The 13,826-nt window shown below is 41.2% G+C and overlaps 1 protein-coding gene across 3 annotated transcripts in view; it reads right to left on the bottom strand.

Moving 5' to 3' along the window:
* The window catches only part of PPP6R1 (protein phosphatase 6 regulatory subunit 1), a 54,365-nt gene that overhangs the window by 14,717 nt on the left and 25,822 nt on the right, over nucleotides 1-13,826 (bottom strand). For all 3 annotated transcript variants that reach the window (XM_060780462.2, XM_060780461.2, XM_060780463.2), the window contains exons 3-13: nucleotides 13,433-13,619; nucleotides 12,303-12,440; nucleotides 11,351-11,416; nucleotides 10,308-10,420; nucleotides 9,255-9,368; nucleotides 8,175-8,340; nucleotides 6,822-6,974; nucleotides 3,283-3,426; nucleotides 2,708-2,772; nucleotides 1,905-2,020; nucleotides 768-853 (exon numbers count right to left, since the gene is read on the bottom strand). In XM_060780462.2, coding sequence (XP_060636445.2) covers nucleotides 768-853; nucleotides 1,905-2,020; nucleotides 2,708-2,772; nucleotides 3,283-3,426; nucleotides 6,822-6,974; nucleotides 8,175-8,340; nucleotides 9,255-9,368; nucleotides 10,308-10,420; nucleotides 11,351-11,416; nucleotides 12,303-12,440; nucleotides 13,433-13,619 — 1,348 coding nt within the window. The remainder of the gene's footprint in view (nucleotides 1-767; nucleotides 854-1,904; nucleotides 2,021-2,707; nucleotides 2,773-3,282; nucleotides 3,427-6,821; nucleotides 6,975-8,174; nucleotides 8,341-9,254; nucleotides 9,369-10,307; nucleotides 10,421-11,350; nucleotides 11,417-12,302; nucleotides 12,441-13,432; nucleotides 13,620-13,826) is intronic.

Here is a 13,826-nt window from a genome sequence, read left to right as displayed (position 1 = left end):
TGGCTCAGCAAAAACTGCAGTTCTATATAAGCAGGTGTGCCTGTGGCTTAGTAACTGTCACTCTGAGGTAAACCTCAGTGGGAGAAAGATCTCTCAGAGAGAAAACCTTACAGTGTGATGTAGGCCTTAGTCTGTGAGAGAAACCTCTGTGTGAGGTAAGCCTCACAGTGTGAGGTAGGCCTTAGTCTATGAGGACATGTGAGAAGGCCTTGTGTGAAAAGTTTTGATGAGAGAAGTTCAAAGCTGAAGGCCTCATGTGTAAAGCCTGGTGTTTAAAGCTCCAGTATAAAGGCTGTGCATGTAAAAGCTACTGTGTGAAGCTCCAGTATAAGTTTGTTGTGAGAGAAGGCTCTGAGAGAGCTGTTTGTCCATATGAGGAAGAAGCCCAGCATGGAAGCACAGAAGGAAGCAGAAAGGACTTTATTTGTGTTGTGGAAACCCTGTTATTGTAAACAGTACAACTATTATTTTACTACAAAGAATAGCATCATATGAAGAAAACAGCTCATGCCACCATCAGTCAGATATGACTATACCACACTGTCTACAAATGTCACTCTACATGTGAAGTACATACAGCTTATTCCTAAATATGTCTGTCACTAACGGGATGCTAGCCATGGAGTGTAAAATTAAAAGGGAGATGTCCTGTGAGCACAAAAAAAGGGGGAGGGTGTGCTCTCTCCTCTGAAAGCATATTTTCTAACTATTGATACACAAGTAAGGCTGGAACAGTAAAACAGAATTAGGAAAAACAGGAGTCTCACAAGATCCACGGTGTTCTTCTTGTTTGTTTCTGACAAGGGCCCTGACACAAACTTCTCCCATTGCTCTTGTTCTTCCTCAGGTAATTCTGAAAAGCATAAAATGTGAGTTGGAAATGGAGGTCTAAGTGAATAGTACAAAGTCAATCAGAATGGGCAATGCACAACAACTGCAGAAGCCACTGAGAACTCTCCTCTCCTGGAGTAAAAATTTGAAATGATGCTATGAGATGGTTAAAAAAAAACATGAAAGTCCATGCCACCAACTACTAGTCTTTGACACAGGGCCACTGAATATGGAGATTACAAATTTCATTCAGAAGTCTCCTTTAGGGCTTGTCTAATCCCTTTTAAAACAGTCTATACATTTTATAAAAAACAAGGAGAAGAAGCACTTGCAAAGTACTACTACCTGCTGATTAGGAATAATGGAAAAAACGAATGCTTCTCCAGCAAGTTACAGGCATTGGATGTCTCCCTAGCAAGTTATCGGGTTCTCTTGGTATGCTGTGCTGAAATCTTAAATAATCAATTAGCAGACGACGTCAGACTGTGGCTGTGATGAGCCCAGTTTGAGGATGATTAGGTTGGAGGATTCAGGTTCTACTTTGCATTCAGATATGAACCTTGCTAGCTGACCCTGGAACAGTGATTATATTTCAGTCTAACTTACCTCACAGCAAAACTTAGAACAATTAGATGCGAGCCATCATATATGCTGCTCTGAGCTCATCGCCAAGATAAATATAAGGTAAAAAAGTTTCCAACCATATGCAAGAATTTAAAGTTCCCAAATTTGAAAAGGTCAGACTTATTCATTTAGCATAAGGGAGGCAACACATTGGATGGAACTCACAAGGCTGTGCCTGCAGCCATTTTTGACTCTGCTGGACAACTTCAGAGGACTGGACACAGAATCAATTTTGCCAGACTGGAAGTGACATCAAATCACTTTTGGACAATGTTTTCTGGAATTTTAAAGGCCATTTCTGGAATTGTAATGGTCACATATTAAGCATCACTTGCCTGACTTTTTATGGCCTTTCTATCAAAGAATCTTCCTTTCTTACTTCCTAGCAAACCTGATCTTGTGTATAGCATCTGGCTCACTAACCCCCTTGCGGCTGCCAGGATGCTTACCTTTCAATAGCTGCTTGACTAGAGTAGAGTGTGGCCATTTTTCCGACCCTTGTGCTAAAGCATTGGCAATGCGTGTGAGATGTCCCATATAGCCCTTGCGCCTGCCCCCATCCAATCTGCAAGAGAAGAAAGAAAGAGAATGGAGGCTGCTGACTGCTATGAATACATCTTTGTATATAAAGAAAGGAACAGGTGGAATGACAAGAGAAAGGGAGATCTTAGGGCGCATATGGAGTTTTGTCAGTCCAATCTAGGAATTAATGCATTGTTCATAAAGGATAGAAAAAAAGAGTCTATTCTTGAGAGATGGTCACTTCCCAAAAAACTAAAAGTTTTAATTCACTTCATAAAGCAGATATTTTTCTATTATCCCTGACTGGGGTTTCTGACATTCCAGTGCAACTTGATGCAAGGGCATATTGTGAAAAATGGGATACACTTCATTTGCAGTTTCCCATCCCTGGAGTAAAGAAATGGAAATAGCCAGATAAATATCATACTGAAGCAGAAACAGCAAGTGATCATTACCAGAGCCTGAGGAGAAAGGTCACATAAAAGAGGAAGTTCAGGAAAAGAAGAGGACAGAGAAAAGAGTGAGGTAGTGCCACCAAAAGTATGTCTCATGGCATTATAATACACATTTCTTGCTTTACTTGGGTTACAGAAATGAAGAGTCTGGGCTCTCAGTAACCTTTGTTTACCTCTGAGGGTGCTCAGAATTATTAGCTTTTTTAATGGAATAGAAGAGGAAGAAAGGGAGCCAACTAACTACACCACACCAATCTTCTCAATTAAATACTCACTGTGATCGTTCATTTTCTTCCCAGGCAGACAAGATTCTTTGGATTAAGCGACACTTCTGCAGCAACTATGAAGAAGAGCAGACAGCAGTCATGTATGAAAAGAATGCAAGTAGGATGGAAAGCAGTGCTTGAATCTGAGTAGGATGGATTCCAATTTAAGGTCAGAGTCTTAAAGGTTTTAGAAGTTTCTAACCATTATGGTTATAAGGAAATACAAACAGGCAAAGGGTGGTTTCTATTCCAACTGCACAAGGTCTGGATGGAAGGCCAAGTGGCAGAACTGTATTTAATCTAGGAAACCACTGATATAGTAGTTTGTAGATTAGTAATGAGTCAGGATAGCAGAGACATTCACTCCTTTCCCTGCTTGGAACTTCCCTCACATATTGTACAGTTACACTTCCCAGCTTCTCAAACCATGCAAGCCACAATTTTTCATCCTTTCACTTTTAATATGTGGGTCCTTATTTTGGAAAAAAAGGCAATTGATTGCTCCTATCTTCAGCAATCCAATACCCCAGCAGCACAGAAATAGCCTGAAATCACGCACATCCAATTCAAAGCGTGAAACCTACATGTTGGATGACAGGGTTCTCTGGGAGGGAATCAGCATGGTTTTCAATGGTCTCATCCACAGCATGGGAGCTGAAGACACTGCTAAGGCATGCCTCCACCTGAGCATGTAAGAAATTGTTGTACGTGTACTTGAAGTAAAGGTCCTGTGAATGAAAGACAAAAGTAGACCACCATCAGTAAACTGATGCAATAGCTGGGTTCACACTCCACAACTGTTTGCAGCCTTCCAAATCAACAGCAAACCATCTTTTGGTGCTCTCTGCTGACAATAAATATGCTTGTGTGGTCTTTTTTTTTAAAAAAAGAGAATTTTATTAAGTTTTACATAATACAACAAAAGAGTGAGAACAATAGCAATAAAGAGAAAGAGAAGGAAAGTAGAAGCATATAAAAAAAGGAACAACACCAAATTATACTAAACATAAAAAATACAAAAGAAATAGCAAAAAATACAAAAGGGTGAAAATAACAAAAAAAAAAAAGGTTGACTTCCATTCCATCTTCTTGGATATTATCTTGTGTGGGTTTTTTTTAACTCACTATTTTTTAAAATTATATTTAGGCAAACACAAACTTAAATTAATTCGAACATTCTGCTAATCCAGACTGTGCCGCAGATTTTTCAAACTTCTGAATGTATTATAAAATCTACAGGTGATAAAAGCCACTGTAAATGAAGAATTAATTGCAGAAGGAGGGAGAAGAAAGGCAGAATACATTTTCTAAAACAATATCTGTTACCACATCTTCAGTCAACATTTTCTTTTATCCCTTTACTGCTTTTTCCATTGTAAATTCAAGTTGATATAGTCACTTGACGCAAACTCCAACAAGGTTGGGTTGCTTCCCTGTAATCATGTCTCTTTGAGTGGTCATCTGTGAAATTTGCACATATAGGTCTTGTGCACAGATGCAAGACAGCTATAGCTTTAAGAAACCCCGTCCACCCTGCCCTGGAGGATATAGCCATCAGGTGGGGCTAGCACCTCAGTTCCTCGGTCACTATGACAGCAGCTTACAGAAACTGAGGCATGACGAAAAGCGAGGAGGATGGGCGGGGATGTGCGAATTTCACAGATGACCATTTGAAGAAACATGATTACTGATGAATAATCTAACCTTTTTCTTTGTGGTCTCTGTGAAATCACACATATGGGTGACTAATGAGCTTCCCATCTTGGAGGAGGGAGTCGTGTCCCAGAGGAAACAAGCACAGCTCTGTCAAAGGTAGCATCCCTCCTGGAGAAATAATCCAGCTTGCAGTGGGACACAAAAATGAGTGGGGTCGGCCATGTTGATGCTAAGCAAAACATCTTCAGGTACACTCCATGTAGGAAGACCTGAAAGGTAGCAATGGCTGTTGCTGAATAACCCCTGATTTGGGATAAAAGGGGTCTGTCTGCAAGTTGACAAACCAGCCAGATTGTTGAAATGATCAAAAAGGAAAAATGCTGTGAAGAGACTGAATTGCCCTGGTGAGAAGTCAGAGAAAAAACCCTAGGAAATTTCCTGTAGGCAGGCTACAGCCTGCTGCACATCCAAAGTATGGAGGGAGTGCTCCAGAGAAGTAAGATTCTGGAAAAAAAGCAAGTAACACAATGTTCTGACACATATGAAACTGGGAAATCACCTTGGCTAGAAGGGTAATATCAGTTCAGAGAACCACCTTATCCTATGGAAACAAAGGTAATCTGCATAGAGAGCACAAAGCTCACTGGTTCAGCATGCTGATGTGATAGCAGCAAAGAATGCTGTTTTCCAGGAAAGGCGGGAAAGCTGCTGATGCCATGGGCTCAAAAGGGGGTTTCAACACTTGGGACAAGATGAGCTCCAAACTCCATGGTGGGGTTTGAGGATGCACTGGCGGGTCAATGGTCTTAAGCCCTCCGGGAAGAGTTGAATGAGGGGGTGCAAAAAATAGGACAAATGCCGTGCTCTCCACCTGTACCAAGAGATGACAGCGAGATAACATTTCAAGGAGGGAAAGGAGAGTCATTGTTCTGATAGTGAGAGCAAAACATCAAGGACTACGGGCATGGGTGCTGTGAAAGGATCAACACCGGCCTTCTGTTAGAAGGAAGAAAATGTCTCCAGTTGTAGGCGTTAAATCACTTTGTGGAGTTCTTGTTTTCTTTAGTGGCAGTGATTATAAATGCTATGGACAATGAGAAGCTCAAAGTGGCTGAAGTCTCCCTGCCATGAGTCGGAGGGTCAGGATGTGAAGGATCCGCCCAGCCTGGCAAGTCAGAAGTTCCCATCTGTACCTGAAGCAGTGGAACTTATTGCTAGAAGCCTATAACAGCGGGGCAAACTCAAATTACCCAGATCACAATGGGGTGACATTATTCTGGAGAAAGGTCTGGTATGGCCCCATATATGTCCATAGTGGGCTACCCTGCAAAAAAAACCTGCTGAGGAATAAACCTTATGCCTCATAGCCTTCAATTTATTCCCTTCACTGTCAGATATTAAATGAAGTAGCTTGAATGCTCTGTGAATACAGAGACTGAGAGACATCCACTACTATGGAATTGGCTTGAGAGGTCTATGCGGGAGAGGTTATCTATCTGGCTTGATGACGCTGGTACTGAGGCTGAAGGGAGACATGGGCCTTTAACCAACAGAAGGTCAATATGAAAAGAAAACTGCAGTAGGCAGGAGACTCAAACACTTAATAAGATAACGTATCTAAGAGAAATTCCTTGCTACTGCTAACACTGCAGACAAAAAGGAAATGAAGTGCTAGCCCCACCTGACAGCTACATCCTCCAGGGCAGGGTGGGAGGGGCTACCAACAAGAGTTTCTTAAAGCTAAAGAGGAAGGAGGTTCGTGGACCAGATTTTTGTTCTCATGGACCACTAGTGGTCTGAGGAACGCAGGTTGGGAACCACAGCTATAAAGAGTTCCGAGTTGTCTTGCACCTGAGCACACGACTCATATGTGCAATTTCACAGAGACCACGAAGAAGAACCTTCTTGACCAAGTGACAGCCCTAATATCTTTCCAACTGATTTTCTGTAAATTCAATTTTTTAAAAAGATAAGCTTTGTTATTGATTAAGAAGTAAATACTTTCAGGAATGTATATTCTGAACAGGTTTTGCCCTATGTCAAAACAATAAAGACACTCTACAACATGTTCTAGAATGCCTCTAGAACATGGCCATATAGCCCAGAAAAACCTACAACAACCCAGTGATTCCGGCCATAAAAGCCTTCGACAATACAACAAAGATACTCGCAAATGTGTCATGATTCTAAAAAGGTATATGTCTTTCCAGAGAAATCCTTAGACGCAAGTAAGCAAATCTCCCACAAATCAAGAACTCAATTTGAATCAGCTGCTGATGGATACACAGAATCATAGAGTTGAAAGAGACCTTGTGGGACATCCAGTCCAACCCCATGCCAAGAAGAAGGAAAATCGCATTCAAAGCACCCCTGGCAGATGGCCATCCAGCCTCTGCTTAAAAGTCTCCAAAGAAGGAGCCGCCACCACGCTCAGGGGCAGAGAGTTCCACAACAGGATTGTACTCACCAACATTGTGTCAAGGGCACCAAGCTCTATAATTTCATTCTGCAGGGCTGCATTGTTGGTACCCAGTGAGCTGGCCAGCAGCTTCACAACATGGAGACGTGTGTTTCCTAACGGAGGGTCCAAGATTCCCCATGTTGTCTGCAGGGGGTCTTTCTGTAAAAGAGGATGAAATACAGAAACTATTTTTTTGCTGTGTCTTTTATTCCACCTCAGTAGCTAAACAACCTCAGATAGCTAATTTGCCCCATACATTTTACTGATAAGCTCAATAAGGAACTACACTGTGAAAAGTTTTCATTGCTTTTATTCAGAATGTACCAAGATGATGGGAAACATTAATACACCACACTCCATTTTTCTACACCTCCATGGGTACCCTGATTCCACCCTTTTTCTTGACAAACAACAATCACCACAACACAGCTATTGAATGAGGTGCGCTTACTTCTGAAACAACTCCTCTCAAGTATAAACATATTTAAAACAAAAACTCTTCACTTGTGGCTGTCACATGGGTGGGATTATGTGGGTTTCTTCTACAGTCAGGATGATGAAACTTTGGACCTCCAGATTCTTTAGACCAGTGTTTCTCAAATTGTGCTCCTCCAGATGTTTTGGACTTCAGCTCCCACAATTTTGAAAAGTAAGCTGGCTGGGATTTCTGGGAGCTGAAGTCCAAAACATCTGGAGAAGCACAATTTGAGAAACACTGGTCTAAAGAATCTGGAGGTCCAGAGTTTCATCATCCTGACTGTAGAAGAAACCCACATAATCCCAATCATAGTGAAGAAGCACAGTTTGAGAAACACTGCTTTAGACCACTGCTTCTTAAAACATATGAAGAAGCACCGTTTGAGAAATACTGCTTTAGACCACTGCTTCTTAAATTGTGGATACCGACCCCAAATGGGATCCCTTTAGCTCAATATTGGGGTCCCAAAAAATAGCAATAGGAAAGGTTTTCTGAACATCAACTAGTGGCTGTTTTAGACATTTGCATAAATATTTTTTGCAGTGGACTCTGCAGAAGATTCCTCAGCTGTACTTCATGCCTTGCAAGTGCTGATTATCAGTTCATATTTGATTTCTAAACCTATTTTATATACATATATATCTGGGGTCACGTAAAATAAAGAGGTTTCAAGTAGAAAAGTGTAAGAAGCCCTGCTTTAGGCAACAACCTCTACAAAAATCCTATGCATGTTCCAAAACATCTCAAAGATAAAAGGCTCCCCACTTGTCCCATGAAACTGTTTTGAGGGTGTCTTTCACCCCAAGAATTCTTTAACTTCAGATGTGCCCTCACAGGCAACCCACTGACGTCATGCCCAATATAAGTTAATGCATACAAACCTTTGGTGGGTCAAGGAGCAGCCGGTGAAGCTCCCTGAGACGTTGTTTGATAGCGAGCAGAGTGCCCTGACTTGCCTGGCTAGAAGCCACTTCACAGTTGGGGCCAGACATCTCCATCTGCCCCTCCATGTTGCAGTAAAAGCCTCCCATGCCGCCCAGCTCTGTCCTGCAAGGAAGAGTAAGGAAAAATAATGTTAATAGAAATAATGAGCTATGGCAGTGCAGACCAAAAGAAGACTCCTAAAATATCTAGATACAACGATAGGGAAACTCAAACCATTGAATAAATTATGCAAATACAGTTAATTATATTAGATGTTCTATGCCTTTGAAACTCTCTTTTTGTGACATAACCCACTTTGCTTTTCAGATTCGCAGTGTTGGAATAAATTTAATTCTGAAGGTTTTGTTTGCTCTAACCACTAAAACAGGGATGTCAAAAGTGCAAAAGGATGTAGGGGAAAGGTTGCTAAGAATTAGAGCACTGCAAAGAAGTAGAACACTGTGAACTAAATTCTAACTATGACCCCATTGTAGCCCCTCTCCAGTTACGAGATTTTACAATTCTCTGCATGTAGGAATGGAAAAGTATTTTGTTGGATGTTGAAATTGACAAAAGATCCCTTTTATATCTCACAGGACAAAACACATCTCACATTAGAAATTCAAATATTTATGAAGCTCCTGGCACATTCTGGGGCAATACATACATATAAAAATTCATACATACTTTTGAAAATACATATTACTGAAAAATCTGCAAGAATACATTTTGTGAATGGGAAAATGTGTACAAAAACAAATAATATTAGGGAAAGTGGGTACAGAAAATGGATACAAACATATATGAGAAAACTATAAGAAAATATTCAGTCCAATATAATAAACAAAGGGTACGACAAAAATGCAAGCAAGATTAGGGGGAGAAATAGAAAATCAACACTCAGGTTTTCATGTTCAGGACAGTTCTTGTGAGCTGATCAAAACCACCACAAAACGCAACACTACTACAAGCACAACACACTACCCCAGCACAGCACATACTTTACATGTTAGACCCTCCCTATCTCCCCCACACACCTGGGTCTGCGTGGTTCCAACAGAGTCAGCAAGACCTGGATCCCATTGACAATGACAGATTCACTCTGTTCTCCATCCAGCATATTGCTTAGCAGCTGCTCAATAGTCTCCTGCCTGCACACAAATGAGTGAGATTGAAAGTGATTATTAAACAGTCACATCCTAAAGGATCAGATCCTGTCTGGTCTTAAAAGCTAAGCTGAATCAGTCCTATTAATACTTAGATAGGAGACCAAATACCCTGTGTTGCAAGGTATATTTCAAAGGAAGAAACTGGCAAAACACATACCAAAGAAAACCCTATGAAACTCATGTGACTTGAAGGCGTATGCACACATACTCTAAAATGGTGAGTCTGTGTTGGCATCGATCCTTGATGCCCCACAGGCAGATAGCAGACAGAGAGAAAAAGAGAGAGTAAAAAATTACCAAGACTGAGTTTAAATTAAATTGAAGAGTAAAACAAAGGAACTTTTCCAGAAGCAACAAAACAGAGCTGGAGAACTTTTGACCCTCTAGATATCACTGGACTCCAATTTCCATCGGCCTCGGGAAGACTAGCCAAAAGTGAGAGATCACCCTTCTAGTTCATCATCTACAGGACAACAAGGTCCCCATCTACAGTCCAAAGGTTTCCCATCATGCTGATTATGTGGCAGATGAAGAGAACCAGGAGAAATCACACAGCCCGTTTCCTGGAGCAGGCATAAGGCAAAGTGACTCCTCTCAAGGACAGAGGCTGCAAGTTACTTTCAAGATGCTGCTGTACACAGTTCCAATGTGTCCAATTGCAAAAGCATCATAAAGAAGTACGCTAAGTTCCAACAGATGGAAGAGAGTCCCACAGAAAGTTCACAATGATGAAAAGTTCAAAGCCCATCACACAATTCCTGTTTATTCAGTTTTAAAAAACACAAACAAATAAGCACTCCACACTAAGCAGACATATATTGCTGGGGTTTTGTCAAAACTATTTCAGCTGTTGACACTATTTTGATGTTAAAAGCAGGAGTACCCATTTATGCCAATGGTGTCATCAGGAATGGCACTTACTTCTCAAGAGTAGCCAGAAGCTGGTCTGGTTCAGGACTGTCCTGGATTTGAATCATTTGCTCACGGCTCAGACGGATGATATCACACAAGGACTGTGAAGCGTTGGAATGTTGCTGTATGGAGGGGGACCAAAGCAAAGAGCAAAAAGAGCACTAAAATGTCAATTCCAGAGACAGCGCCAGCTTGCCACACAGAGAAGTCCATATTTCAGTCATCACTTAACATTTTAACAATCATACATGTTTCCATTTCTATGTGTTGTGATCAGTCAACAGAAATAAATCTTATGACAGATATGGGGAAAGGACACCCTCTCCTCCAAGGTGTTTTTCTGGCACCCTAGAACCCTCAAATATTTGTGACACCCCAAAGAAGCACATTTAGGGCCTTCCTGGCGCTGTCAAAGACTCTGCTGCTTTTGGACCTTCTTTAGCTATCAAATATATGTGAAAATTGCACCCATGTATCTCTTGAGGGCAATTTGGCAACATTTTAAAAAAAAACTGTCAAGGACAGTGGCAAATAGGTCTTCCAAAATCAGATGATGGCAGGAATGCAGCCCACTAACTCCTAAGGTTTGTGAAATCTGAGGCCTAAACGCTGACTCCCCTCCCATCTCCATAAACATATGACACATTTTCTGCATAGGGTAGTGGTTCCCAACCTGTAGTCCATGGACCATCAGTGGTCCGGAAAAACTAAAATATGGTCTGCGGCCTCACCATTACTACGCCATTGCAACAAGAACAACTGGTCTCAATAAGCTTTTATAGTGCCAAGGCTTATTAAATATGGTTTTCTGTGGGTGAGTAAATAGCGGCTACTGAATGGCATATGTTCTGTATCAGAAACTAGACCTGATGTGGTCTACGTAATGCAATTTTCTGAATCAGCACCCCAAATAACCAAACCGAATCTAAAGTTGACCAAAAACTGATTCGTAACCCTTTGGATACTAATGTTGGAGAATGGTCCCTGGTCAAAAAAAGGTTGGGAAACACTGGAATAGGGGAAATAACTGCTGAAGGACATTTGCTACTTACATTGTCATCTTTTGAAGGGTGGATCATCCCAATGAGCCTCTGCACAATTTTCTCCTCATTAAGCCACTTTATATTACAGGGGGGAAACAAGAAAAAGGATGTAAAAGTTAAGCAAGTACCTTTCATTATTAAGGCATCCCTGTTCCATTTACCACTGCAAAGTTCTCAGGGTTAAAATCATGTGTGCACGCAAACAGGGCCCCTAAAACATCCCACAGTGCTGAACTCAGAGTCACAGCCATACCAATATCCTTACTGGCAGATGTCTTACAATTCTGGACAAAGAAGTCCTCATAATGAAATCCTTCAGTGGAAAATACTTAGAAAAGTGGATACAGTGAGACACATATGTCCCAAGCAAATAAATGAAGACATACTGCAGAAAGAAGTGCAACACATAAGATAAGAATATCCAAAAGGCAAGGTGTCTAGAGGGAACCACCAGGTGCACAGTGTGGTGTGGACCTAGGGATGGCAGTTCTATGAAACAGGAATATTTTCATAAAGCCCCCCAAACAATGAGAAAATCAGTAAAGAGTCAAATAGCCTGATAGGAACATGGGTAATTCTTTTAGAAGGATAGCACTTGAAGAGATTTCCAGTAGCTTGGTAAGGAAACGTGGATTAAGTACTGTAAAAATGTGCATTTTTAGATCACAAGCACCAAGTATCTCTTTCTACTTATAACTAATTTCTAGAACAACATATTAAGATACATAAAGCAAAACCCACAGAGACATAGAGATCACAAGATTTCCAATCAGGAACATTATAAGCAATGAATGAACGTATTCTTCAAAATCACTTAATTTTCACTTCTATTTTTTCCTGGGAAGAAGGCAGACAACATACTTAAAAAGCTAGCATTCACCAACCCTCTAACACAGTAATGCTTTCTCTTCTTTCAAGGAAGAGGAAGACAGACAGGAGTACATACTAACAGGGCTCTTACATTGAATACATCTTGCCTGAGCTGTGGCTGCTCCACACAGGTGAGGAGGCGCAACAGGAGGTCCATGATGGCTGAGGTACCAATGTGGCATAGCAGCAGATTGACAAAGTCATCCTTCTTCCGCAGGAAGGCAACTATCTGGAAGACAGCCAAACATGTTAGTGGAAAAGAAATAGGCAAAGGAAAATACAAGACCCTCTCTGGAAATGGCTGAGGTGTGCTGTCCTATTGACCATACAAGAATCAAACTGTGGAATGCCTCATTTCTGCATTTAAAAGTTTTGAGCTGGAACAATAACTTAACTGAAGTTTGCTAATTCAAAGGGAGGTATATTGCAACAAAGGGCCCTTCTACACAACCCTTTATCCCAGAATATTAAGGCAAAAAATCCCACAATATCTGCTTTGAATAGGGTTGTCTGAGTCCACACACAGATAATGTGGGATTTTCTGCCTTAATATTCTGGGATACAGGGCTGTGTGGAAGGGCTTTCAGTTAATTGACAAATGTTGCACGAGGGTCTTTGAATATGCATGAGCTATACTGGACATTTAAGAGCCAGTGTGGAAGGCAGGATGTTGGACTATGATTCTGGAGACAAGGATTCAAATCCCTACTTGCTCATAGAAACCCACTGGTTCACCTTGAGCAAGTCACATTCTCTCAGCCTCTGAGGAATGCAAAAGCCTCTGAATAAAACTTATCAATCAAATGCTATAGGTTTGTCTTGGGCCATTTTTATATGATTCAAAACCACCATGAATGCATTTGACCATAACACTTTCACATGGTAAAATATACCCCCCTCAAGCTATTCACAAGTGCATTCTTTTATAGAAACAGCTGCAATTTACAACGTAAGGAGTTCAGAGGAAACTGCTCAGAAACCAATTGCCTTCTTCATTATGGATATACCAAGTGCTACCACATGAGGGTGCACTGGTAAGAAGATATCAATCACGTATTTATTATGAGCATACTTTCCAAACATTCCAAACTGTGCCAATAACTCAAAATACAAGAATATAAGAGAGCATTGTGACAGAACTTCTTTTAGTCACATAAAATCATTTAAACCCCAGCTGAGAGAACAAGTAATAGTGGCAAGCCAGAGCGTGTGAGATATCACCTGATCAGTCTTGCGATTGATAAGAATTCCCATGACTTTGCTGAAGAAGCTGGCCAGCAGTGGGTTGAGGATACCACCAGTCTGAAGAAAGCTGTACAGGCGCCTCAGGAGAGACTCATCCTCACCCAATGCGTCGTTTATCTGCGTGACATCTGATGTCAGGATCTCACATGACACACTTGGGTACCTACAGGAGATAAGTCTTTTTAAAAAGTGTGCCGCCACATCAAATCCTGGTGCATGGATACCTCTGCCAGCCTCTAACCTTTGAGTGATGGCTGTGCAGATGAAAAGGACAGCTCAGTCCTGCATTGCTCAACTGTGTTGCTAAATATTCAGGAATCTCTAGTACAAAAGACACATAACACGTTTGGGTTGGGTGATCTACAATTCT

Source organism: Anolis sagrei, chromosome 6 (assembly GCF_037176765.1).
Source record: "Anolis sagrei isolate rAnoSag1 chromosome 6, rAnoSag1.mat, whole genome shotgun sequence".
In the NCBI taxonomy this organism is placed as follows: domain Eukaryota; kingdom Metazoa; phylum Chordata; class Lepidosauria; order Squamata; family Dactyloidae; genus Anolis; species Anolis sagrei.
Note: the sequence above shows the minus strand (reverse complement) of the source record. Positions and strands in the feature narration are given on the sequence as shown.